At 48.7% G+C, this 24004-nt stretch overlaps 3 protein-coding genes and 1 pseudogene across 12 annotated transcripts; 2 read left to right on the forward strand and 2 right to left on the reverse strand.

Moving 5' to 3' along the window:
- The first annotated feature begins 8631 nt into the window (after positions 1–8631).
- On the forward strand, positions 8632–18088 carry LOC309865369 (histone H2B type 1-K). Of its 9 annotated transcripts, none has more exons than XR_014312045.1 (4): positions 8638–9129; positions 10901–10949; positions 12126–12300; positions 13907–15473. XR_014312045.1 is itself a non-coding variant. In XM_082731648.1 (2 exons), the coding sequence occupies exon 1, from the start codon at positions 8725–8727 to the stop codon at positions 9103–9105; it is 381 nt and encodes a 126-aa protein (XP_082587774.1). In that variant the 5' UTR covers positions 8632–8724; the 3' UTR covers positions 9106–9129; positions 14979–15473. The 9 variants fall into 9 exon arrangements, 3 of the variants coding, with proteins under 3 accessions (XP_082587774.1, XP_082587773.1, XP_082587772.1); XR_014312047.1 differs by lacking the exon at positions 8638–9129 and adding an exon at positions 9137–9966; XR_014312046.1 differs by lacking the exon at positions 10901–10949.
- Positions 18089–18241: 153 nt separating this feature from the next.
- Positions 18242–20354, reverse strand: LOC309864182 (histone H2B type 1-M pseudogene; annotated as a pseudogene). The gene is made up of 3 exons (XR_014316697.1): positions 20304–20354; positions 19610–20151; positions 18242–19050 (listed from the first exon to the last, which is right to left on the reverse strand). The product of XR_014316697.1 is annotated as a histone H2B type 1-M pseudogene (transcript).
- Positions 20355–20507: 153 nt separating this feature from the next.
- Positions 20508–20970, forward strand: LOC309864865 (histone H2A type 1-B). Its single transcript, XM_082730747.1, has one exon. It carries the CDS (start codon positions 20528–20530, stop codon positions 20918–20920), a length of 393 nt encoding a protein of 130 aa, XP_082586873.1. The 5' UTR covers positions 20508–20527; the 3' UTR covers positions 20921–20970.
- A 312-nt stretch (positions 20971–21282) lies between these two features.
- On the reverse strand, positions 21283–22102 carry H1-5 (H1.5 linker histone, cluster member). The gene has a single exon (XM_082729850.1). The coding sequence runs from the start codon at positions 22014–22016 to the stop codon at positions 21336–21338; it is 681 nt and encodes a 226-aa protein (XP_082585976.1). The 5' UTR covers positions 22017–22102; the 3' UTR covers positions 21283–21335.
- Positions 22103–24004: the final 1902 nt, after the last annotated feature.

Here is a 24004-nt window from a genome sequence, read left to right on the forward strand (position 1 = left end):
CATAGTCAGTGTCTCTGCTGGACCCAAAGGGAGGTCCACCAGAAGGAGGGGTCCTCTATTTGGGCCACCAGGCTACCTGACAAATCTGAACGAGGCACCCCCTGACCTGTGTTGTTAATATAAAAGCGGCTTCCTGGAGGAGGCTGCAGGTGTCCCCTGCCTGGGAGCATGGGAGGACAGGAGGTCCCAAGGTCCAGGACCCGGGGATTCTGGAGGGCCACACCCTCCAAACAGAGGGAGTCCTCGGGTCTCTATATCCAAGGCTCGGACTGGTTTCCGACCTGCGGCATGTGGCCGGCCCCGGGGGCCTGGGGCCCAAGCGGAGCTAGGTAGGCGAGTGAACAGCGCCCTGTCCACTGCGCAGGTAAGAACGCGCGCGCCCTTCTCCCACAGTAGAAGAACAGACCGTCCTCTGCTCGGAGGCTTAGGTGGAACCCATACTTAAAGAGAAGCTTCGGCGGGGAGGTCAAGGCCGCGCCTGACAACTTCCTCCATATCAGGGAAGCATCGAACCGGAGCCGCTCGCCCGCCGTGAGGGCAAGTGAGCTGGAAGGATAGATTTTCAGGAAGAATTCTTGGGACGAGAGGAGCAAACCTCTGGCCAACCCTAGTGTAGAAGAATTGCAGGACTCCGGGGACCACCCTGCTGAGCAGGAGTTGTTAGCGGGGGTCCAAAAAGATGTCTTTTCCTTTAGGGGATCCTGGGCCCGGAAAAAGAGGTGCGGCTGATCAGGGTCTTTGTAGGCGCTGAGCGAGTTGAAAAGGGAGCTATTCCAGGGCTCCTCTGCGACGCTTGAAGGGATCCGGAAGGTGAAGTTGCACTGGGACGTGGAAAGGTTTCCTACAAAAATCCCCGAGTTCGGAGTGTAGGTGTTTTCGCAGCAAATAGGGAATATTGTTGAGGTACTGATCCGGAGCCGAGCTAGCCAAGCAAGGTCTGGGGTGTTGTCGGACCAGGGGACACTGGCTACTTTGGTTTCCATGTCCTTCTTCCAAGCTTTAAAAAATAGTTGCTCGATATTTTGATTGGGAAATGAATTAATATAGGAGACAAAAGGAGTGACAGAGTAATTAGCCCGCAGCCAGACCTCAATAGGGGCGGGCACAGCGGTCCCTACTGAGTCTTTCCCACATACCCGACAATCAGTCAAATTGAAGGGCGTGGTACTGGGTTGAACCCATGCTTGGGTCCCTGCAGATGAGTGGCAATGTAGAAGTTTGGGAAGAGAAAGAAGGAGAAAGAGAACAAATGCATTCAAGGGCATCTTTGATCGGGGGTTGAAGTACTTAGCTTGGTGTCGTTGGTTTTTCTGTTTTTTAAAGATGCATTTAAGCCCTTCCTTGCTCGCAGTGGTATCTTTTTCCACTGGAAACCAGGGCTTGACCCTAGAATAGTGGATCCAGGCCTTGACCTTGGGTTCCTTGACAGCCGTTGGGGAGGCTAAGGCGACTGCGTGTGCACCCTCTTAGACAGGCTCTAGAGACAAAGAAAAGAGGAAAGATCTTTAACAAGCACTTGGTCCCTGGGATGACCGGGAAAGGTTGGTTGTCTTGGAGCTGAGGGTTAGGAAGCGTCCAAGGAGCTCATGGAGACCTTGCCAGAGGGATGACATGATTTTGTCAAAGCCTCCCTTGTGCACCAGCAGGTCATTTACACAGACGGGACTCCCATACAAGACCTGGAAGGGGCTCCAGCCCGTTTCCACAGGGACATTTCTAATCCGGAGTAAGGCAATGAGGAGTACAGACCAGGGGAGTCCCAGCCAAGGGATGGTTTCACTTAATTAGTGCCTTTACCCACCCTGAGCCCTTCTGGTTCTGTAGGGGAAGGCCTCTGCCCAGTGTGGGATGGTTATCTACCCAAACCCGGAGGCTTTGGGACCCTTGTGCCTCAGGCATACCTGTGAAATCCATTCGCTAATCACCAGTCTTCCCCAGGCCAGCTCCCCACTCACTGTCTGCCTCTGGGGATTTGGGGATGAGAGTACGGGTTATGTGTTTCCTGTGGCCGACTTCACAAGTCTTTAAAAGGTACTTAAAGGTTTTGTCCAGGATTTTTCCTGTAGAAAGCATGTGGGTCATCTGCAAGGTTTTATCCCATCCCAGATGGAGGGTTTGATGTAGGCTTTTCCCAACCTTCTCTTGGTTCGCTGCCCAGGGCTGAGCCTACGTCCTTACCCCGGAGTCGGCCTGGAGGGTGAGGGTTATTGCCTCCTTCTAATGCCCATTGTTTTTTCTCTGTGTGGGAGCAAGTTTTCCCCTGGGTTTGGAGCCAGCTAGATTAGGGAGGCAACCACAGGGGCAGCCGAAGACTTGACGGCAGATTTCGCTGCATCCGCCAGGCAGTTCCCTTCCAGCACCTCACCTGTTCCTCTCTGGTGTCGCTTTCTCCCACCTCTCGGGGGGTAGGGTATGGCCTGTAGGGGCGGGTGATTTCTGGGTGATATTTAGTGGGGGAACCTGAGGCAGTTAGACACTTTCTCTCCTTCCACCTTGTGCCGCGGGCATGCAAAGGCAGGAAGGCGTGTTTGGAGTCGGTAAAGACATTGCCACTTTTGTTTTCTACTGAGTTCCATCGCCCTGCTGAGTGAGGGCTGTGGTTGGAGGGGGGGCTCGATCCAGACAGCACGGGATCGCTTTTTCTCGTTTCGGGTGATGTGGTAAAGTGACCACAGCACACCCAGCCTTTCGGGTGCCTTGCTCAGCAAATGGGCTTCCTTTGTGAATAGGGTCCCCTCCAAATTCTCTGTTGGGGTCCCCTTTAGGTTCTCCCAATAGCACAGGTTTGAGCTATGATGTGTTGACGGCCGTGCACTGGCTCTCTACCCTCTTCTGGAAGGAAGGGGTCAGGGTTTAAAGTGGAGCGAGTTTTTATTTGCACGACTGGACCTTCCAGCAAGAGCGCTGGGTGCGGTGGAAGGCGGCTCTCCGTGAGCCCGCGGTCACTTTCCGTGGAGAGGAGGCCTTGACAGTTATGCGGGAGGGGCGTGTGCAGCAAGATCCCATCCCGGAGTTAATTCGTAGCTTCGGGGATTAAAGGTGCTGAGGTGGCCATGGCCCTAAAGGACGCTGGCAGCCCACAGGCCACCAGGTCAAGGTCTTTGCTTAAAGATCCCACTGGCTATGGAGTGGGCTCCCGGGCCTACGTTAGAATACCCAAGATCACTCCCTTCTTCTTGGTCACATCTAAGTTGTAAGACCTCCCTGTAGGGAGGCTTAAAGCTTGGGCACTGAGCTTTTTACTTTTTAAAAGATTTTATTTATTTATTTGACAGAGACAGAGAGAACACAAGTAGGGGGCGCGACAGGCAGAGGAGAAGCTGGCCCCTTGCTGAGTGGGGAGCCCAGAGCCGGGCTTGATGCCTGGAATGGACCTGAGCCAAAGGCAGATGCTTAACGAACTGAGCCACCCAGACGTTCCTTGATGAGGTCTTTAGAAGCCCTTTCTGAGTCTGGGTTCAGTATTAATGAGCAGGTTTCCAGCACGTCCTGTCCTTCGATCAATTGACAAAGAGGACACATGATTTCCCATACCCCAGTGTCCATAAGCGACGTACACAGTGAAGCCTGAAACATCTCTCAACCAGTTAAGGGTTTTGAGGAGATGTTACAAGGCAATGGGGCTGTATCCTATCTTCCTCTGAAAGACCCAGACCTAGATATTGGACACGTGTCTCACATAATCGAGCCTTAGGCTGGCAGACCTTCTATTCCCCCCATACTCTGAAAATGTAGAAACTTTTGGGTGCCAGTTTGTATACTCGGCTCAGAGAGGGCTTATAGCAGGAGACGGTCCACACCGTGAAAATTCTCACAGCTGAAAATTCTGCACAATTTTAGGACAGGGCCTGTCCAAATAAGTGGGGACTATCTCAGAACCCTCGAGGTAGAACTGTCCGTGTGAACTAGGCGGTCAGATTTGTGGGCTCCTCGACTGCAAACAGAAACAGAGTCTGGATGGAGTGGCTTGCGAAAGAAGGCCTCTTGTAAGCCTAGGACTGTAAAGGAGCTTGTGCCAGGGGTATCGTGGCAGCAGTGTGCAAGGGTTGGGGACGACAGGACGACTTGGGACCACGGCCTCATTAATAATTCAAGATCTTGTACCAATCTCCACTCCCTGTTAGGTTTTGTATCCCCAAAACTGGGGTGTTTCGTGGGCTGTTGCATTCTTTTAAGACCCCCCACCCCCCGCTTCTTTAGATTATTTATGGGATTTTTTAGGCCCTTTTTTGCTTCTGGTTTTAGAGGGTACTTGTTCTGACAGGGTCAAGTTGTGGGATCTTTAAAGTGTTTGTGAATGGGCACTGCAGGTAAGGCCCAACCCACTGCTGAGTTGCCCAGACCTGGAAAATAGTATGAGCCTCTAATAAGGGGAGGCGACTGCCGGTCTGTCCAGGGGCCATCAACATGAGTGTTCCCAAATTGGCCCATAATATCTCTATCTAAGGGAGGTGTGGGGCTGTCAGGCATTAACAAGGAATGAGAGAAAATTAGATCGCCCCAGATGCATCCCAGGGGGAGAGAAAAAAAAACTGATTCTGGGCTGTCCAGCAATGCTCTGAACAACGGCACAGAGGCTGGGCGGTGGGCGCCGGGTGGGGAGGAGAACAGGGAAGGTGGAAGGAAACGGACTGCCTTTCCCTCTGTCTCGTGAGTTACCCGAGGCTCTGGGTCCCAAAGGCAAGCTGCCCCAGGGACGCCCCTGTGAAGAGCTCCGGGCCCCATCATACCCCGTTGGGGGTGCTGAGCTCTCATCGGAGCCCTCGAAGATGGAGGTCCTCGAGGGCATTCGGATTTCCAGGGTCCTGCACAAGCAGGACAGGACTTGGGGGCTTTCATTTTGGGTGTCTCCTTTGAGGGCATCCCGGCTGCCAGTGCTCTGGGCGGCCACAGACGAGGCATCTGGTACCGGAGCCTTGGGGTAAGGGTGGGGGCTGATGGGTAACGGCTTATAAGGCCACAAGTGGACCCTACAAATTCTTTCCCAGCCTCTTCTCTTGTTCCTCACTCTCCTCTTGGCCCTGGTTGTAAAAGACCCAGTTAGCAGCTCCGAAGAGCTCTTCTAGGGCCCCCTCAGGGCCAGCGGTCAACTTCTGCAGGTTTTCCCGAATATCTGGGACTGACTGGATCACAGTTTTGTCTTGGGCATGATCTCGGCCTTGGGACAATCAGGAGAGACAGCTGTATGTTTCATGAGAGCCTCCCTCCTCTCTGGGAGGCTGTTGTGTTTTCCACTGGAGTCTGGGTGGGGGTGGGGAGCCTGACAAGATTCAGGACTTGAAACTTTTTAATCCCACCAGGACGTAGGCCTGGAAGTGACCCAGGTACCAGTTTCTGAGGGGATCGTTAGGGTCCCAGTTGGGATCTTGGGCCCCAATTGAGAACTGGAAGTACCCCATGGGCCCAGCGGTGCCTGGGAATTACTCAGCTGTTTGTCCCCCTTCTCTCCGCGGTGCCTAGGACTCCGCATTTGTCCGCCTCAGAGAGTGATTGATTTCACAGGAGCATTTCCTCCTTCCCGGTTAATTCAATCACAAGTAAGATTTTGGGAGGCTTCTGTATAGGGTTTTTGGAAAGCTTCCCAAGGTCCCCTTAATCTCTGGTCTTGCAGTGACATGGACACCTGTACCCCAGCCAGAGCGGCAGCTGCCCTTGGTCCTCCTCTGGGTCCTGTATATTGTTGCAAGACATAGAGCCCCGAGCGCAGCAGGGGATCTGGGAGAGCCGGACAGGAAAGGGACGGAGACCCCAGGGAAGATGGGGCTGGGGCTGGAAATCCTCTGTGGACACCATTTGCCTGTCTGCCTTTGGCGTGGGTGTGGGGTCCCTGTGTTCCTCACCACCCCCTCCCCCACTGCTCTCTACCCCCCCGACTGGGTCCAGCCCTGAGAGAGAGCAGGCAGGAGGCTGGCACAGGCCCTTATTTTCCCTTAAGGCCCAGAAACCCTGCACATTGGGTACTTCTCCCCATATCCCTCACGTTTGCAAAACCAGTCCCGTTGCAACAGGGTCTTATAACTGACGTGTCCCTCAGGCCGCTACGTCTCCTCCTCCAGTCTGTGTTGTGGCCATGCCGTGGAACCAAAGAAAAGAATTTGCCTTTTCTTTAGGGGTTTGCGGGTCAAACCATTCCAATTACTCAGGAAGCACCCCCGAGGAGCACCAGCTCCGGTCAGGGGACTGAGACCCCCGTCCACGGGAAGGGGGGCAATGGCTCCCCTAACCTCATTCCTCATAGTTGACCAGGAGGCCTGACCAGTGTCCTGGGTGTCTTTGTGATTGGGAGCCAGGACTGCTGTCCCTTCTGTGAGGTGCTAGTTAGTCACTCTAACCGGGCTTGATCCTACCTCTCGGGAGCCACCCCGCCTGTCCTGACTTTTACTGTCTCTGCATTTCCCAGCCAGGGGACTGGCCATGACCCAGTAAGGCCCCTTTAGTGGCGGGTGGATGTGCCAGACTTTTCCGGGCCCAGTGGACGCCGGCGTGATGGGCAGAATAAAATCGCTCTGTTTGACAGACCTGTTGTAAAAGGCTAACAAAGGCCCATTTCTGGAGGCACAGGATGGGCCGCGGGGACGGGGGACACGGCCGAGGTAGAAGTCCGTTCCCTTGTCCTTCTCGACACTACCTACACACACGTGTTCAGCCGGACGGGGGTCCATCCTAGGACGGTCACAGCTGAGCAGAGGGGCGGGCACCTCGCCAAGTGGAACCAAATGGCGCTGGTGGGTCCTGGAGGGTGTCCCTCACCCCGTCAGGCAAGCCCGATCCACAAGGTGTGGGGTATAGTGACCTTCACACAAAAACGAGAAACATGCTCTGTGGCTGGAGGGTCACAGGTAGAACACTGCGTGCGGAACCCCAGTAAGGGGTTATAAGATGAGGGGAGCTGAGGGGCTATTCCTAACAAGTTCTGGGCCAGATCCCGGAGGACACCACGTGCCTAAGTGCTCTGTCCACTTGACCGGGCAACGGGTGAAGGAGCAGGACCCTGGCGGGGAGGGCGGAGGTAGACGCTGCTCCTCCCTGCAGCAGGCGACTGCGGGTGCCATCCCTTGGAGGCCGCTGGCAAGGGGATGTCTGGGGGGACCCTCCTGGGGTTTTTGCATTCCTTCTCTTAGAGGACGGATCTGTGGGAACCCATCACCCGAGATTTGAGGGCCGCAGCAGTGCCATTCACTCGGAGATGATGAGGCCCATCTTGTGGACTGTAACAGAGACACTGGCTGTCCACTACTCACGGTTAGACGTCTCGATGACGACCGGAGATCCCGGAGTCCCCAAGAAAATGTTTCAGGATTTTTTTTATCGCAGCTTTCTGGGTCGTCGGTCCTGCCGCTCGGAGAAATAAAGAGGGAGACCAGACACAGTGAGGGGCAGCAGACAAAGGGTTAAGAGGAGAGATAAGCTCTTCACAGGGAGAGGGGTATCCAAGAATGTCCCCTTTCCACCCCCAGCAACTTTCAGTTTTAGCGCAGTTTTAGCCGGGGCTGTTTAGGATTTCTTCAGGTCTTTGTCTGATTGGCCCGGGGGCAAACTTCCAGCAAGACTACGCTCCCCAGCCCAGCCCCCTTGGGTTGTTTCTTCTCTGGTATTCAGGGCCCAGCCCCCTGGGGTTTTTTCCTCTGTGGTATCCCAGGGAGGCCACGCAGATAAGGATCTTACCCCGTGTGTGGCCTCAGGTCCTACTAGATCCCTGACTGTCCCTGCCATAACAGGACAAGCTTGTGCTCCAGATGGACCTTTGATCCTGCAGAGGAATCGGGATACCCCAGTTTTGCTCACATGGGTTCATTAGAGCAAGGTTGTCTCTTGGGCCAAACGACAGACTTATAAATACCTTAGGCAAGCTTTTCTTTGCTTTACAGGATTTGTCAGTATTTAATACTTTGCTATGCCAACAATGTGACTTAAAGGCACAGCTCCTTTTGTTGATTAAGAGAGTGGCTCTGAAAAGAGCCTTTTGGTTTGTACAGGAGATTTGAGCGGTGCACTCGGCCAGTCTTCTACTTGCCCTTGGCCTTGTGGTGGCTCTCGGTCTTCTTGGGCAGCAGCACGGCCTGGATGTTGGGCAGCACGCCGCCCTGCGCGATGGTGACGCGGCCCAGCAGCTTGTTGAGCTCCTCGTCGTTGCGGATGGCCAGCTGCAGGTGGCGCGGGATGATGCGCGTCTTCTTGTTGTCGCGCGCCGCGTTGCCCGCCAGCTCCAGGATCTCGGCCGTCAGGTACTCGAGCACGGCCGCCAGGTACACGGGCGCGCCGGCCCCGACCCGCTCCGAGTAGTTGCCCTTGCGGAGCAGGCGGTGCACGCGGCCCACCGGGAACTGCAGACCCGCCCGCGACGAGCGCGTCTTGGCCTTGGCGCGCGCCTTGCCGCCCTGCTTCCCGCGTCCGGACATGATGAAGACGAAAAACACAAACCTGAGTAGGGTCAGAGTTGACACAGCCGGAGCTACCCTACTTATAGTCTCTATTGGGCAGAAAAATAAAGCTGTGCCATTGGCTGAAATTAGAGTTTCACTTAAACCAATGGAATCCTGGTTTTCAAATACACTTCTTTTGATTGAACAAAATCAATTCGTGACGTTTGCCGAATTCGCCAATTAGATACAGGATTTGACTCACAGCCTCCTTTGTTTAAGAAGCCGTGGATAAAGAGGACACGCACAGCCTCATACTCATTCTTCCTGCTATTTTCTGGCTCTTCAACAGTTACTTTCGGCCATGCCCGAGCCAGCCAAGTCCGCTCCGGCCCCGAAGAAGGGCTCCAAGAAGGCGGTGACCAAGGCGCAGAAGAAGGACGGCAAGAAGCGCAAGCGCAGCCGCAAGGAGAGCTACTCGGTGTACGTGTACAAGGTGCTGAAGCAGGTGCACCCCGACACCGGCATCTCGTCCAAGGCCATGGGCATCATGAACTCGTTCGTCAACGACATCTTCGAGCGCATCGCGGGCGAGGCGTCCCGCCTGGCGCACTACAACAAGCGCTCGACCATCACGTCCAGGGAGATCCAGACGGCCGTGCGCCTGCTGCTGCCCGGGGAGCTGGCCAAGCACGCCGTGTCCGAGGGCACCAAGGCCGTCACCAAGTACACCAGCGCCAAGTGAGCCCGCTGGCTGCAAGAGCAATCGGTAAGGCTCGGCACACACCCCAAAGGCTCTTTTCAGAGCCACTCAGTGTTCTAAAGGGACCTGGCACTCACTCATTCATCCTGTGTTGTTTATTTGCTGCAAAGAAACTGAATTCCATGTTTTCGCCTCTCGATAAGTTAGTAGGATGTATGGGAAACTGAAGTAGAACCGGAGACCTATTTAAATGGATTTTGATCAGGAAGGATACGGTCATTATCAGACAATTCGGGTAAAATAAAATATTCTTGGTCTCCAAAGCAACACCTGGTCCCCTTTGAAAATTTCCACCTGGCAAAATGTTTTATTAATAAGGCCTCGAGCGCTCTGTCCTTAATTCTCAGGTGTACCTTGCTGAGGGAGCAACGGGCACCCGCTAAAAGACGCACAAATTGTCTATTCACTTAAGTTATTTTGGGGGTGCTGCTGGCTCTGCTCCCTGCAGCGTGTATTTGACATACACTGAGAAAGGCAACAGAAAATAAAGGAAGCAAGGTCCCGATTGAGCAATCCGACGGCTCGTTGGTGTGAGCGCCAGTGGGGACCCCGCGCGGGCAGTTTGACGTCGCCCCCACCCCCCGCACCCAGCCCCCGCGACTGCCAGTCTGGCCTGACCCGGTCCTTGCACGCAGCCCGGCCACGACTCCCTCGTTTCTCTGAGTGAAATTCCTCTCCTGGGGAGGACTGGGCTCCGATTCCTACCCTCCGGGTCAGAATCCACTCCGTATCTTCGTTCTGTCACTTGCACTCTGTTGGAAGAGGTTTAAAAAAACGTAAAAGGGCCGCGGAAGCCCTGTGCCTTTGTCCCGGATTCCGGAGGTCAAAATCCCTCCTTCCAGTGTAAGCCCTGGGGAATGGTACTTTAAAAAATACTTTGGTCTTTGCTAGGAATGGGGTGGTGGTGGTGGTGGTGGTGGTGGTGGTGGAGGAAACCCTGAATTGTATTTGCTGAAGTTTTTTGATAATATCCTTTATTCAATAACGGAGTCCAGGTGTTGGCACGAGACTATTCCGGTCGCTTAGAACAGGAGACACAGGAGAATGGAGCAGTTCTATTCTTAATAGCAAAATAGAAGAAGCAACCATATGCACCGCCAAAAGAATCAACAAATTTAGTGAGATACAGTCACCCAATAGGAGTCTAGTGAGGGCGGGAAATGAGTAAATACACAGTAATATTTGGTTGAATTTCAGAATCCTTCTGAATCTCAGAAGGTTCATATATGATACCACTTTAAAAAGCTCAAAAATAAATTATTATTTAAGCATATAGAGAAGCACATGCAACTGTGTGATTCAAAAATCTTTTTAAGAGTTTCATGAATTAGTTTTTAAAAATCAGGTAGTGAACGCGGCAGTGACCGTCACAGCAAGAGGATGTAGACAAGAACAGAGGTAAACACAAATTGTGGCCAGCTTTCTAGATTTAGTGCTAGACGTTCCATCGTGAGTGTTTGATATAATTTGTTTTATAGGTAAGATGTATGTTACATATGTTCTCTTTATATGTTGAGTGCGGTGCTGAAAACTATCCTAGGCAAAGTATCCTTGCATAAAAACAAGTTCCAAGCATCATCTGCTCTGTCATAAAGGTAATTCTATAAAGGAGAATTCCGAACCTTACGGTGTTTCTTCAGATAGAATTACTTTCTTTTGGAGAATGGGAGAAAAGGAAGGCTGACAGTTCACTAAAAAGGCCCATGAATTAGAATACTCAAGATTTGGGTTACAATTAACCCAGTTCCTCCAGCTCTTGTAAACTTTGTCTACTCAGGTTTTCAAAATCTTTGTGGCAGCTTTCTGACCGGACTGTGCATAAGGAGGTACATGTGTGCGTGTGTGTATTTCGTATGTGTTTCGTGTATTCATGTAAGTGTATGTGTGTATATCCCTCCCTCAATTCTGTTAGAAAAGAAATTACACTTTTTAAATTAATGTATCTTCTCTCCTTCCATCATCACATCAAGATAGTTGATGATGGTAAACTCACCATATATTGGGTTCTTTTAATCACTACTTTTCAGAGCACAGAAGCCTTTGATCCTGTCCATTAATCCATTAGTGGACATTACAGATACACATGCAGGTACAGATAGAGGTATAGGTATAGACAGGTGTGCTTTGTCTATGTACTGCCGAAGCGAGCACTAGACAGGTGTGCTTTGAATGACTTGCAGTTGTCAGCGGGACTGATACCTAGAAGACTATGGGGCGGGTGGGGCTGAACCCTGCAGAATGGACAGGAGGAAGCAGAGGGAATTTGTGGCCCTTCTGTGAAAGGTACACATAGCAGGTCCATTACAGTCCAGTATTTAGAAACCTAAATTTCCTAAAAAGAGAGAAAAATAAAAAAAGAACTCAAAGCTAGATTGTATGGGTTATTTCTGCCTTGGTGATCCAGGCATCTAACCCTCTGTTGTTCAAGGTATCTTGATTAATTTGTGTCATTGCTGATACGTCTTGGGAAATGGACTTGAGCTCAGCCAGACCTGGATGTCACTTTACTACTTTATACTGGAACAGCTGCTGCTTTGATAACTCACATGATTTGCCTCTGATAATATTGTTTGTCATTTTTTCCCCTAAAGAACAATTCTTAGAACACAAAAGAACAGATGGAACATTAAAATAGATGTGAGAGTCCTATCCTAAAGGAGAGATTTTTTTTTTTTTCCCAAGTTATGTGACCTAAAACTGGCCTTTGTCCAGCTTCATTGAAAACTCCCTTCCACAGAGGTTGGACAAAATGTACTGACAAAGCTTAACTCTTTTTCCACTCCTTTCTAGATTCTGTGCAGTTTGTCATCCTTTAATTAGGACATTGTTTCGGGCACATTAAGTTCATTTGACCACAGCTTACTGTGTTACATTTTAGGTTCCTAGATGTGGGAGATGCCTGCATCTCATTATCCATAACAGTCCAAACAATCTCAAATGTGTATTTTTTCTGCAGATCACTAGTTTATCCATTTTCTGATACCTTTCAACTTTGATTTCAGAGGCTTGCCTTTTCTGGCATTGTCACCAAATCAGCCTCTTGGGAGGTTTCAAGAGTAAAGCAGATGTGTGGTATTAAAAAACAAAACCAATTCACAAAACGCACAAGGACATTTTTATCCAGACTTGAATGAGGATAAAAAGTTTCTTTCAACTCCTACAGAGTTGAACACACATGTAAGTATTGCTGGGGTCAGTGAGACTAAAAGGACAAAGGCCCCGCCCCCTGCAGGTGCACTAGAGTTCCCACTGATAGAAGGAAGAATAAAATCAGACCCTCAGCCAAAGGTCTGCATTTACATAAAAAATAAGTCTTTTGATGGAGAAATTATGAAAAGCCATAAGAGGACACTGGAATCTCAAGGATGTTAATTTGGGGAAAACAGCAGGCACAGGGCTGCTGCCACTGGTGAGAGTGGCAGAGGGGTTCGTGACTGTGTTTCTGGACATCGTTGTGACGTCTGTGCTTGTGCAGCTAAATAAACAGGTCACATTCCTGGGGTTCATTTATGAAAGGCAGTGGTTTCCATAGCTGTCCTCCCCAAGGCTCCTCTCTTATATCTAGTATTTTTAATGGCCCCTACCCTAGGCTGAAGTTAAACTCTTTGGTAAGAATACATAAATGCATGCATAATTTTCCAAAATCATGAAACGCCATAAGCGTTCTATAAAAACAAAATAAGAGACAGTTATTTTAACAATAAAAGAGATACTTTCAACATACAAATGTGTGGGCCCCAAACCAAAAAACATAAATTAGAAGCTGGGTATTTGTACTTGGGTTAGTGAGAAATAAAACCAACAGGATGGATGTGCATATAGGTGTGAAAAGATTTCTTATAAGGAACTGGTTCATGCGATTATGGAGGCCGACAAGGCTCGAGATATGCAGGCCAAGTCGGCGCACTGGGGACCCAGGGGAGCCAATGGCAAAGTTCCAGTCCCAAGGCCACCAGCAGCTTTGAGACCCAGGCAGGGCCCATGTCTCAGTCTGATTCCAAAGGCAGGAAAAAGCCAGTATCCCAGTTCCAAAGCAGCCAGACACCAGGAATTCTTACGCAGGGGAAGGACAGCCTTTGCATTCTATTCCTGATTTCAACTGATTGAACGAGGCGCACCCACATTAGGGAGAATAATCTGCTTTACAAATCAAGCCTAACGATTTACATGTTTTACTCTCATTCGAAAACCCCCCTCACAGAAACACCCACAATGATGTTTGACCAAATATCTGGGTAACACACAGCCTGGTCAAGTTGACACACACAGACAGCACCAGGCATCACAGAACCTGTGGATAGAATCATCCTGAAGGAAACAAGACCTTGTAGATCAACACAGATGATCAAATACCAAGGGACTCACTCTCAGTGATGTGACTTTTTTTTTTTTTTTTTTGAAAATAGTAATTCTTGGGGGACATGTGAAAAGGAAAAATACAACTTCATTTATAAAATGATGCATTGTTGGAAATTTCAGTGCCTATTGAGCTATACACATGCACACGTGCAAAGACCTCGTGCTTTTTTGTGAAAGGAGTCAGGTTCTAGGATTGATTAATAGGTTTTTCACCTTCAGTTTGCTATGGGATGGTTGGAAGTCATGTATAACCGACTCAGTTCTTCATGGGACATCTAACATCCCTGGTCTTTTCCTAACTGTCATTGGTGCACCTTCCCCCAAGCCCTGGGACAGCCTAAGAACAGTCTGCCTGGTTTCTAGAATGCTCCTAAGGGTCACTATTGTTCTGTGAGGAGACAGACACTGGTTACTTTCATTGCAGAAGCTACAGAATGGGAATGTCGACAGTGGGAGCCACCGTAAGGCTTCCAGGAATGCCGGAATGTCCCCAGATATAGTCTGATGCTGAAATGCCCGTTTCGAGGCATCAATCCTGGGTAAGCCAACTGGTCCCTGTGTCTCGTGGAGCTGTCCCAACTCCTTGTGTTCCCAGCAGCTTATCTGGGGACATGTGAACAAGCAGCGGACCTTAATGCGGAGACGAGGTGGATAGCTTTGAAAGCCAAAGTGTCTCTCACTCAGCAGCCCTCTCCAGTGGCCGACTCTCCGACCAGCTCCATCTGCAGGTACACAAGTCACTGGCTTTGACTTTGGGCAGCAGCCATGAGATTTACATTCAGCTTGAGCCCAGTGATCAGCAAAGCACAGCAGGACACTGAAATACAAGCGGTGGGTCTGCCTCTGTGGGATCCGTGACACTGTGGGATCCACCGTGACCTTCACGTATGGAAACTCAGCTGTCCTCCAAATACGACACAGAGGCCTGGCAATCCCAAAGGAGTGAACTCCCCGCAGCCACCTCCTGAAGAGGCCTTTGCAACAGTGACCTCATCACACTCACCTCCCGCCTCCCTCCCCTGGTGTCCAGCCCCACCTGACACACGGACCAGTCCCCTCTCCCTAAAATCAGTCAGCGATGTTGCAAAACTCCCCTTTTTGGGACTTCAGCAGTTCGAGAGGAGAACACATGCTCTGGGAAAGAAAGGCCACTGCACCTGCTTGTCCTGGGACAAGCTATCCCCAAACCTCGGTTTTCACTTGTTTTCCTGTCCTTTTTTCCTGAGATGCAGTACCAGCCTAGAAGGAAAAAATGAAAATAAATGTGTCTTTGGGGGGCAGGGGCTGAAGATGGAAGAAGGAGGTCAGCTATCATAGAGTGTGTCCTTGGGGAAAGAGGCCGTGCAAAGAAAGCATGGTCTGTCCTAAAGGACATATATCCCAACACAGGACCACTGAAGGAGCTTTATACACGATCTGTCTGATTCATGCGTCATGATCTCGTGTGCCATATTCTTTCTTCTTTTTAACATTTTATTTATTTATTTAATTGACAGAGAGAGAGACAGAGAGACAGAGCACAAGCAGGCAGGTGGAAATGAGCTGTGGCTTCCTGCTGGTGGGAATGCAGACTGGAAACGTGCCTTCTACCTTCGAAGGAGTTTGGCCAATTCTTAGAAAACTACACCTGCTCTTCCCACACAATCCTGAAAGCACGTTCTCTGGTATTTACCCAAAGGAGTTGAGAATTTATGCACACACAAAATTTGCACTCAGATGTCCTTCAGTGGGTGAATGGAGAAATCAATGGAGAAATAAACTGTGGTCCATCCAGACAAGGGAATTCTATTCAGCGCTAAGAAGAAATGAGCTCTCAAGCCATGAAAAGACATGGAGGAAACTTAAATGTGTAGGACTAAGTGCCAGGAGCCAATTTGAAGAGGCTACATGCTGTGTGATTCAGCTATGGGGAGAGGGGCCTGCTTCTCCCTCTCCCTCTGCCCCTCCCCCTTTTGTGCTCTCTCAAATTAATAAAATCCTAAGAAGAAAAAGAATAATTTTAATGTCTTGTTATAACAAAACATAGAGACAAAATAATTCCCGGAGGATTTCCTCAAATGCTTAGAATGAAAAAGAATGAAGAAAAATAATCCACTGATAAATGAAGACTTTTGGGGGGTGTACGTTTTATTTAAAAAATAAATATGATTTTTTATATCATAGCAACTTTACTTGTAAAAATAATGCAGAATATAAAAGTGAGTATAGGTATGGACTATTCATGCAAATATTAAGGTGTTGCATAAAAATGTTGAGTAATGATAACTTTCTAAAGTCCCTGTACTTGTCTAAGAAAAAGACAACTATGAGTCACACCCCAATTAATATTAGAAATATGTACGTGGGATGTGAATATGGAGTTACACCTAAAATAGGTTAGAACCGAAACAGTCTAGCAGTTTTTGCTGGTTGGTCCCTTTGAAAGTATTTTGAGAATACAAAACTATATAAAATTCTTCCACTCAAATTTGAGGGGTAATGTTTTATAAATGTAACACCGGATTTTTAAAAAAGAATTCTTGATATTTGGTTGCACTGTAGCTTTATCTTAACTTACTCCCCCCCAATATTTTAAATTCATATCTTGAAAATGAAATAACAGAACATGAAGATATGCTGTAAGTATCAATGTATTTGTATTAGGCCAAATACAGTTATTTACATTTATTTCCAAGTCACTGAAACTTGACACTGCTTGCAATTTAAATAAACTATATCATAAAATGAGTGTGTGTATATATGGTATGTGTACATAATATGTATCTTATATATACATATAAAATATGTGTTATTTATACACAGTTACAGTAAAATACATTCTATTTTAATATTCCCAATACTTTTACTCCTGGGGGATGTCAAAAATTCAATTGCATTGGCTCTCCAGTTTCTTGTTATTTTATGCTCCTGGTTTTAGACCAGCCCTGAGATGGAGAGTACAGATAGATCCTAAGCCTTTGAGGTTTCAGCTATATATTGTATGTGTTCAAATATACTCTATGCATACATTAATACATACATACATACCTTAAAATAATTATATACATAATACATTTTATATGTTATATTTTTATTTATATTGTATTTAATGGAACTAATGGGATAATCAAACTGGACAGTCCATATGACCTTCTATTTTTTGGTACTTCTTAGAATAAGAGTGTTAGAAAAATTAAAATTCCATATTCTTTTCAAATAAGTGGTATACAGATGATCATGACTGGGAGAACCATTGGGAACCATACATGCTAACAGCATCCTTAACTCTATTCTGTGGCCTATATATAATTCTTCCAAAAGCTCAAAATGGAATGTAAAAATTATTAAGGTTATATATATATGGATGAGTCCATTGTGTGCTTGCTAAATTTTTTAATTGTACTGTTTTTAAAGACATGTGATTTAGGGGTGCCTGGGTGGCTCAGTGGGTGGCTCAGTGGGTTAAGTCCTCTGCCTTCTGCTCAGGTCATGATCCCAGGGTCCTGGGATCAAGCCCCCACATCAGGCTCTCTGGAGCCTGTTCCCCACCAACCCTGCCTGCCTGTCTGCCTACTTGTGATTTCTGTCTGTCAAATAGATTTAAAAAAAAAAAAAAAAAGACACGTTATTTAGATTGGACAAATCTGGTATATTAACATTAAGAAGCTAGTGTCTTTTGTTGGCAGAGAAGAATGATGTTATTAAGCTTCAGGCAGAAAAGTGAGTTAGATTAAAAACAAAGCAGAACAAAACAAAACAAAACTCTGGGTCCAGATTAAGGACTTTCAGGGGGAAAGGATGCCCTTAGCCTTTTGAAACACCACCTCCTGTTAAGTTGTCTCGAGGTTCCCTGAGTCAGGCAGGTGCACAGTGCTCTGAGAACTCTCTCCCAGAAACCCTAGATGGAGATTGTGGTCTCTATTCAAGAACCAAAAGTTGTCGAAGAGGAGTTGATTACAAGTTTTGAATTAATGGGTCCAAGACATCATACTGACTGAAAGTAAGAACAATCTCAGATGCGTGGACTCACAGTAACAGTAAAATAAAAAAGGGTGTGTGTGTGTGTGTGTGTGTGCACCAGAAAGCATGAAAGAAAGCATGTTTAAGTAGTGCTAATGCGAGAATTAAAATGAAACAAACAGAACCATTTAGCTGTCACTTGGAATGGATTCAGCATGTAAACTGGCAGAATTCGTGATGCTAATCAATTGGAACCAGTCCTGGAATGGGCTGAATCAGACCTCTACGCTGTGTGTCTCATGACTCCTCTCTCCCCAGGTCGTGCACCTGTCTTTCTGAGGTCAGCATCCCATCCAGAGCAAGCGTCCGTCCTGGTTCTCTGGGAGTTCTGTGTGTACACAGGAAAGATCCACCTCCAGCAGCGTTATAGACCAAGCCTCAAAGAGCTTCCTGAGAAACTCACTGGTGCTCTCTGGTTCACTGAAACTTCATTTCAGGAGAGTAAATTTCATTGACAGTCACCACTGGGAACACAAAGTGATTCGTAAGGAATTCTCAAATGCTGCTGTGTATCAGCTTCTGCCAAAGGCCTCCCCAGCCGCACCCACAACACTATGGTTACTAAGTAAATAAATAAATGTTTGCTTTCTTTTTGTCCAAAAGTTAACAACTCTCAAAATACGATCTGGGGACCCAAGCCTCTTTCTGAGACCCGTTTGATGGGACTGTGAAGCTAACTGTATTTGTGTGATAATCCTGAAACTTAATTTTTGCTTTTCACTTGACAGTTATATAGCAATTGATTGAAAGCAGAAACAAATACTGTGCAAGAATCCAGCTGTCTTCTATTAAACCAGATTATTTTTAAAAATATTTTTATTTATTTATTTGACAGACAGAGATCATTAGCAGGCAGAGAGAGAGGGGTGTAAGCAAGCTCCCCGCTGTGCGGAGAGCCTGATGCAGGGCATGATCCCAGGACCCTGGGATCATGACCTGAGCCAAAGGCAGAGGCTTTAACCCACTGAGCCACCCAGGCGCCCCTCTATTAAACCAAAAATTAAAGATACTTATGAAATGTAAAACCATGCCACTTCCTTCCCTAAATTTTTTTGATTTTGAAAAATATAGCTATTTTTCTTTTTTAAAGGATTTATTTATTTGACAGATCACAAGTGGACAGAGAGGCAGGCAGAGAGAGCAGAGGCTCAAGTGGGGCTCGATTCCAGGACCCGAGCCCAAGGCAGAGGCTTTAACCCACTGAGCTACCCAGAAGCCCCAGTTTTTTCATAATACATATATTGACAAAAAATTGGACTTGACCATATGAAAATCACAGTGAACAGAAATGCCACATGGGGACATGAAAGGGTGAGTGATGATCATGAAACAGGATCGATTTCCATCTTTGTGGAACTTCACTAGGAAAGAGGTGGTGGAGAGCAGAGGATCTTGGTTTACCCAGGATACATGCACAAGAAGTTAACAGTAGAAAAATTCAACCGGAGATGTAGAGCCTGAATTAGCAGTCCTCATCCATAACTGGTGGAAATAGATGATTAAGTTCTCATTTTCCTCTTTCTCCATCTTTACCCCAACACCATGACGTTGTTTTGTGCAAATGTAGTCCTAGAGTGAGGGAGAAACCAGTTACATACCTTCCATGGATGTTAAGGAGTAACTGAAAGGAAATGTGACTTGGGAAGATTCCTTTAAATCAATTTATGTGACTCACGGAGCATTCTACTGGGAAGGAAGATGGTGACTGAAAAATAGTGGAAAGACCTAAGGAAGATAAATGGAAGCCCTGCCGATAAGATTTTTAATGCAAGTTGAGAGACATTTTTCTTTTTCACCTTAATTTTCAGTTTTCTCACTGATTAACTCAATGGGTGGTTCTTAAAGTTAGAATTTGGATGGTAAATGAAATATGCACAATAAAACAATGTTTTAAAGTATTTTGAGACAGAACACAAGCAAGGGGAGAGGGACAGATGGAGAGGGGTGTTTTGCAGATCTGACCCCAGGACCTTGGGATCATGACCTGAGCCAAAGGCAGACACTTAACCGACTGAATCACCCAGGCGTCTCTGCACAATAAATTTCTTTTGGAGTGCTTGATGTTTGTAGTATTAAAAAAAGAAAAGAAAAAAAGATCTTACTGAAAACACACAGGACCAGAAAGTACCTTTCACAAATGAAGGGTGTACAAAAGCCTTCAGATGAAAATGTGCTTTTGCCTCTCCGTCAGAATTTAAAAAAAAAAAAAAAAAAAAAATGCCTTTGCAGCTGGTAGGCTCACTTGGCGCTGGTGTACTTGGTGACGGCCTTGGTGCCCTCGGACACGGCGTGCTTGGCCAGCTCCCCGGGCAGCAGCAGGCGCACGGCCGTCTGGATCTCCCTGGACGTGATGGTCGAGCGCTTGTTGTAGTGCGCCAGGCGGGACGCCTCGCCCGCGATGCGCTCGAAGATGTCGTTGACGAACGAGTTCATGATGCCCATGGCCTTGGACGAGATGCCGGTGTCGGGGTGCACCTGCTTCAGCACCTTGTACACGTACACCGAGTAGCTCTCCTTGCGGCTGCGCTTGCGCTTCTTGCCGTCCTTCTTCTGCGCCTTGGTCACCGCCTTCTTGGAGCCCTTCTTCGGGGCCGGAGCCGACTTGGTGGCCTCGGGTACCGCCAGAAACAACTGTCGAAGGCTTGAAAGTAACGCAGTGAGTGTGAGGCTCTAAGCGTCCTCCTTACTCACAGCTTCTTAGACCTGACCGGCTTTGGCAGAGTGGACAGTAACTAACACCCCTCTACCCCCTCCCCAACACCAAAAGCCCAAAGACTAAAGAAAGAACAGGCTCTACTTGTCATCTTTACTCTGCTCCTTACACGGAGGTGATAAAACAAAACCAACGATTTGTAGTAAATACTGGGTAGCATCCTGTATCTAACCAATCAAAGAAAGAGTCTTTGGAAACCAGGACTCCATTGGTTTAAATGTAACTGTAATTTTATCCAATGGCACAGCTTTATTTTGGCGCCCAGTGAGGACTATAAGAGAGGAAACTTTCTCCTACTCTACTCAGTCTAGTCATTGGCAATTTTCTGAAACTATGTCCGGACGCGGGAAGCAGGGCGGCAAGGCGCGCGCCAAGGCCAAGACGCGCTCGTCGCGGGCGGGTCTGCAGTTTCCAGTCGGCCGCGTGCACCGCCTGCTCCGCAAGGGCAACTACTCGGAGCGGGTCGGGGCCGGCGCGCCCGTGTACCTGGCGGCCGTGCTCGAGTACCTGACGGCCGAGATCCTGGAGCTGGCGGGCAACGCGGCGCGCGACAACAAGAAGACGCGCATCATCCCGCGCCACCTGCAGCTGGCCATCCGCAACGACGAGGAGCTCAACAAGCTGCTGGGCCGCGTCACCATCGCGCAGGGCGGCGTGCTGCCCAACATCCAGGCCGTGCTGCTGCCCAAGAAGACCGAGAGCCACCACAAGGCCAAGGGCAAGTAAGGTCTCATTTAGCAACAACCAAACCAAAAGGCTCTTTTCAGAGCCACTCACTATTTCTGGAGAAGAGCTGTTGCCGCAATTTAAAATTTGCTTAATGTCTCCCGGTCTGCTCCTTGGCAAGACGGCGGGGTGGTTGACCGACCGTCTCCTCCAAATTGTCACACTAGTGTATAAATAAATCTATGGGAATTATCATCAAGGGTTAATTTGCAAACAGGGACCAGTTGCCAACCGTGGCCAGTGAGCCAATGGGAGTTGCAGCGGGCTTTTTCAAACAGCAGCTTTGTATTTCTATGGCACTTTGAGGTTTGTTGTTTTCGCATCAAGCACGACTGCGTACAGCTGCTTTCAGAGAAATTTGGGTGGCTCTGAAAAGAGCCTTTGGGGTTTCGTTGCCTTTTTGAAGGCCAGCTTCCTACTTCTTTTTCGGAGCCGCTTTCTTTGCCTTGGCAGCCTTAGGCTTCGCTGCCTTGGGCTTAGCGGCTTTGGGTTTGGCTGCTTTCGGCTTCACCGCCTTGGGCTTAGCGGGGCTCTTGGCCGCTTTCTTGGGCTTTGCAGCCGCCTTGGCTTTCTTGGGGCTCTTGGCCACCTTTTTGACACCAGCGGCTGCAGGCTTCTTGGCTTTCTTGGGCGTCTTCTTCACCGCCTTCTTCGCCCCCGTAGCCTTCTTGGGCTTCTTAGGGGTGGTCCCGGCCGCCTTCTTGGGCTTGGCCGCGCCCGCCTTCTTGGGCTTGGGCTTGGCCTCGCCGGAGGCCGCCTTCTTGTTGAGCTTGAAGGAGCCCGAGGCGCCGGTGCCCTTGGTCTGCACCAGGGTGCCCTTGCTCACCAGGCTCTTGAGGCCCAGCTTGATGCGGCTGTTGTTCTTCTCCACGTCGTAGCCGGCGGCCGCCAGCGCCTTCTTGAGCGCCGCCAGGGAGAGGCCGTTGCGCTCCTTGGACGCGGCGACGGCCTTGGTGATGAGCTCGGACACCGGGGGGCCGGTGGCTTTGCGCTTCGCAGCGCCGCCGCCCGCCGCCTTCTTGGTGGTCTTCTTTTTGGCGGGCGACTTCTCCACCGGCGCCGGGGCCGGCGTCTCAGCGGGAGCGGTCTCCGACATGGCCGGGAGCAGAAACTGCTACGAAGAGAGAGACTGAAAATCCAAGGCGCAAGTCTGGCGATGCTGCGTGACTCCGGCCAGGGGCTTATATAAGCCGGGGCTGCTCTGTGATTGGTGGAGCGTCCAATCCACTGCCCTCAGGCAGCCGCCCTTCGCGGTTGGACTCCCAAAGTGTGTTTTTTAGTCCCCCAAATCTGATTAAATGCTGAAAATAATCATACAGAATCGGAGGCTTTGAAGTTCTCATGGAAGACAGCAGTCTCCACGTTCGCACACGGGTTTGTGTTTTCATAAATCGTGTGCAACAGAGGAAAGATATTTTTTAAAACTCTTTTCGGCTCGTCCCAGGAATCCCCTGGCTTTAGGGCATCGTGCTAGTTTTCTGGAAGTTGCAATGACTTTCCGCTAAACATCAGGAGGACGTCTTTAAAAATGCTTTGTCCCTAGCTTCTGCTTTGGACTTTTGCAAGAGGAAAGACACGGTTCCCTGATTTGTGCATAAACATTGTTTCGAACTGTAGCAAATAGCATAGAGGCAGGGGGACGTAGACTGCATACCGCCCCAAATTAACCACATAGATCTTACTTGGAAAACCAGTTCTGTCTCCTAGGAGCCTGCACGTGTGAATGTCTTCAGAGAGTGTCCTTTGCAGTTTGGGAAAGTTCAATAGCCAGAATGATGCCTGCTTTGCACCTGAAGCGGGAGGAATAGCTCTGACTTGAGGATCCAAAGATCTGGATTCAAATTCAAACTTGAATTTGATCTGTTTTTGATTGAGATTCTTTCTCCTTTAGTAACAGGCAAATCCATTAAAGAAAATGGAAAAGCTGCTTTCACAGATAACCCAGACCTGCTGGAAGTACTCCAGGGTTTCCAGCTTTCCTCGAACACACGTCCCCTGACATGGGACTCTGCCGGGTTTCCGAGGTGTTCTTCCGCACTCCCCAATTCAAACTCCTTATCCCCACCAACATATAAAAAAAAGTGCACTGTCAGAAACACCCTCTTCTGTTACATGGGCATTACTGTGTGTTTGCAGTAGAGACCTGTACTTCAGGGATCCCGGTGGTTACGGACTCCTGAGGAAAGCAGATTAGGGACGGAGGGACTGCAAGTCAGAGAGGGTCCAAAGAATTCAGAAATACATTAACATCGAAGAGAACTGACCTGGTGACCATGAGGTTGGGATGCAGGGTGGTTAAGCTTGCTATTTCTTTGTGGGGAGGGTGGAGTGGGGAACGGATGGGATTTTGTGATGTGGCCTAGATTCTGATGTGGCCTGGATGATAAGTAAGGTCTAATGATTCGAATGTGTACTGCAGTCAACACTCACTGTGTTCCCAGTGAAGACCGGCAGGGAAGTTTAAAGTTGGGAGCCTATTTCTCTCCAAGGAGCTCCTGGAGTTGCAAGTGTAGCCAACTACGGCCATATCTGGACAGTGTCCTGTTCTGTGTGGCTCTCAAGCTAAGAGTAGTTTTTATATTTTATTAATTGTTAGGAAAAAGAAAGAGAGACCATATTTGGCCGGCAAAGCCCCAAATATTTGCTATTTGGCCATTTTGCTGTTTTGGACTCCTCCATATACGCGGTTTGGCATATTGCTACAAGGCTGCATCTTTCAGAACAACGCAAATCGAGAACTAACAAAAGACCTTAACAAGGAAAATGTTTTAATCAACCACTTCCCACTATTCCAACCACAAAACTTTTAGAAGATTGAGGTGGAGGGGACCCCTTCACCACATGCTTAATGGGCAGGAGAGAGGTATAACAAGGGCTAACCTTCTTTGAGCATTCACTAAGTGCCAGGAACTAATCAAAGAGTGCTCTACGGTTTTGATTCATTTGCCTCGGTTTACAGCTACACAGGCTGGGACCCAGAGGAAAGAGGAGTCGCAACCTGGCAAACGGTTATATGGCTAGTAATTGGAGCTCTGAGGTTTGAACCTAGATCACCTGGCCTTGGCTCCATTAGGATGGGAAAAT

This window comes from Mustela nivalis (assembly GCF_964662115.1).
Source record: "Mustela nivalis genome assembly, chromosome: 5".
In the NCBI taxonomy this organism is placed as follows: Eukaryota; Metazoa; Chordata; class Mammalia; order Carnivora; family Mustelidae; genus Mustela; species Mustela nivalis.

What these genes read in the sequence shown, in the direction of transcription:
- LOC309865369 (XM_082731648.1), top strand. Translation starts at nt 8,725, where the DNA reads ATGCCCGAGCCAGCCAAGTCCGCTCCGGCCCCGAAGAAGGGCTCCAAG.
- LOC309864865 (XM_082730747.1), top strand. Translation starts at nt 20,528, where the DNA reads ATGTCCGGACGCGGGAAGCAGGGCGGCAAGGCGCGCGCCAAGGCCAAG.
- H1-5 (XM_082729850.1), bottom strand. Translation starts at nt 22,016, where the DNA reads ATGTCGGAGACCGCTCCCGCTGAGACGCCGGCCCCGGCGCCGGTGGAG.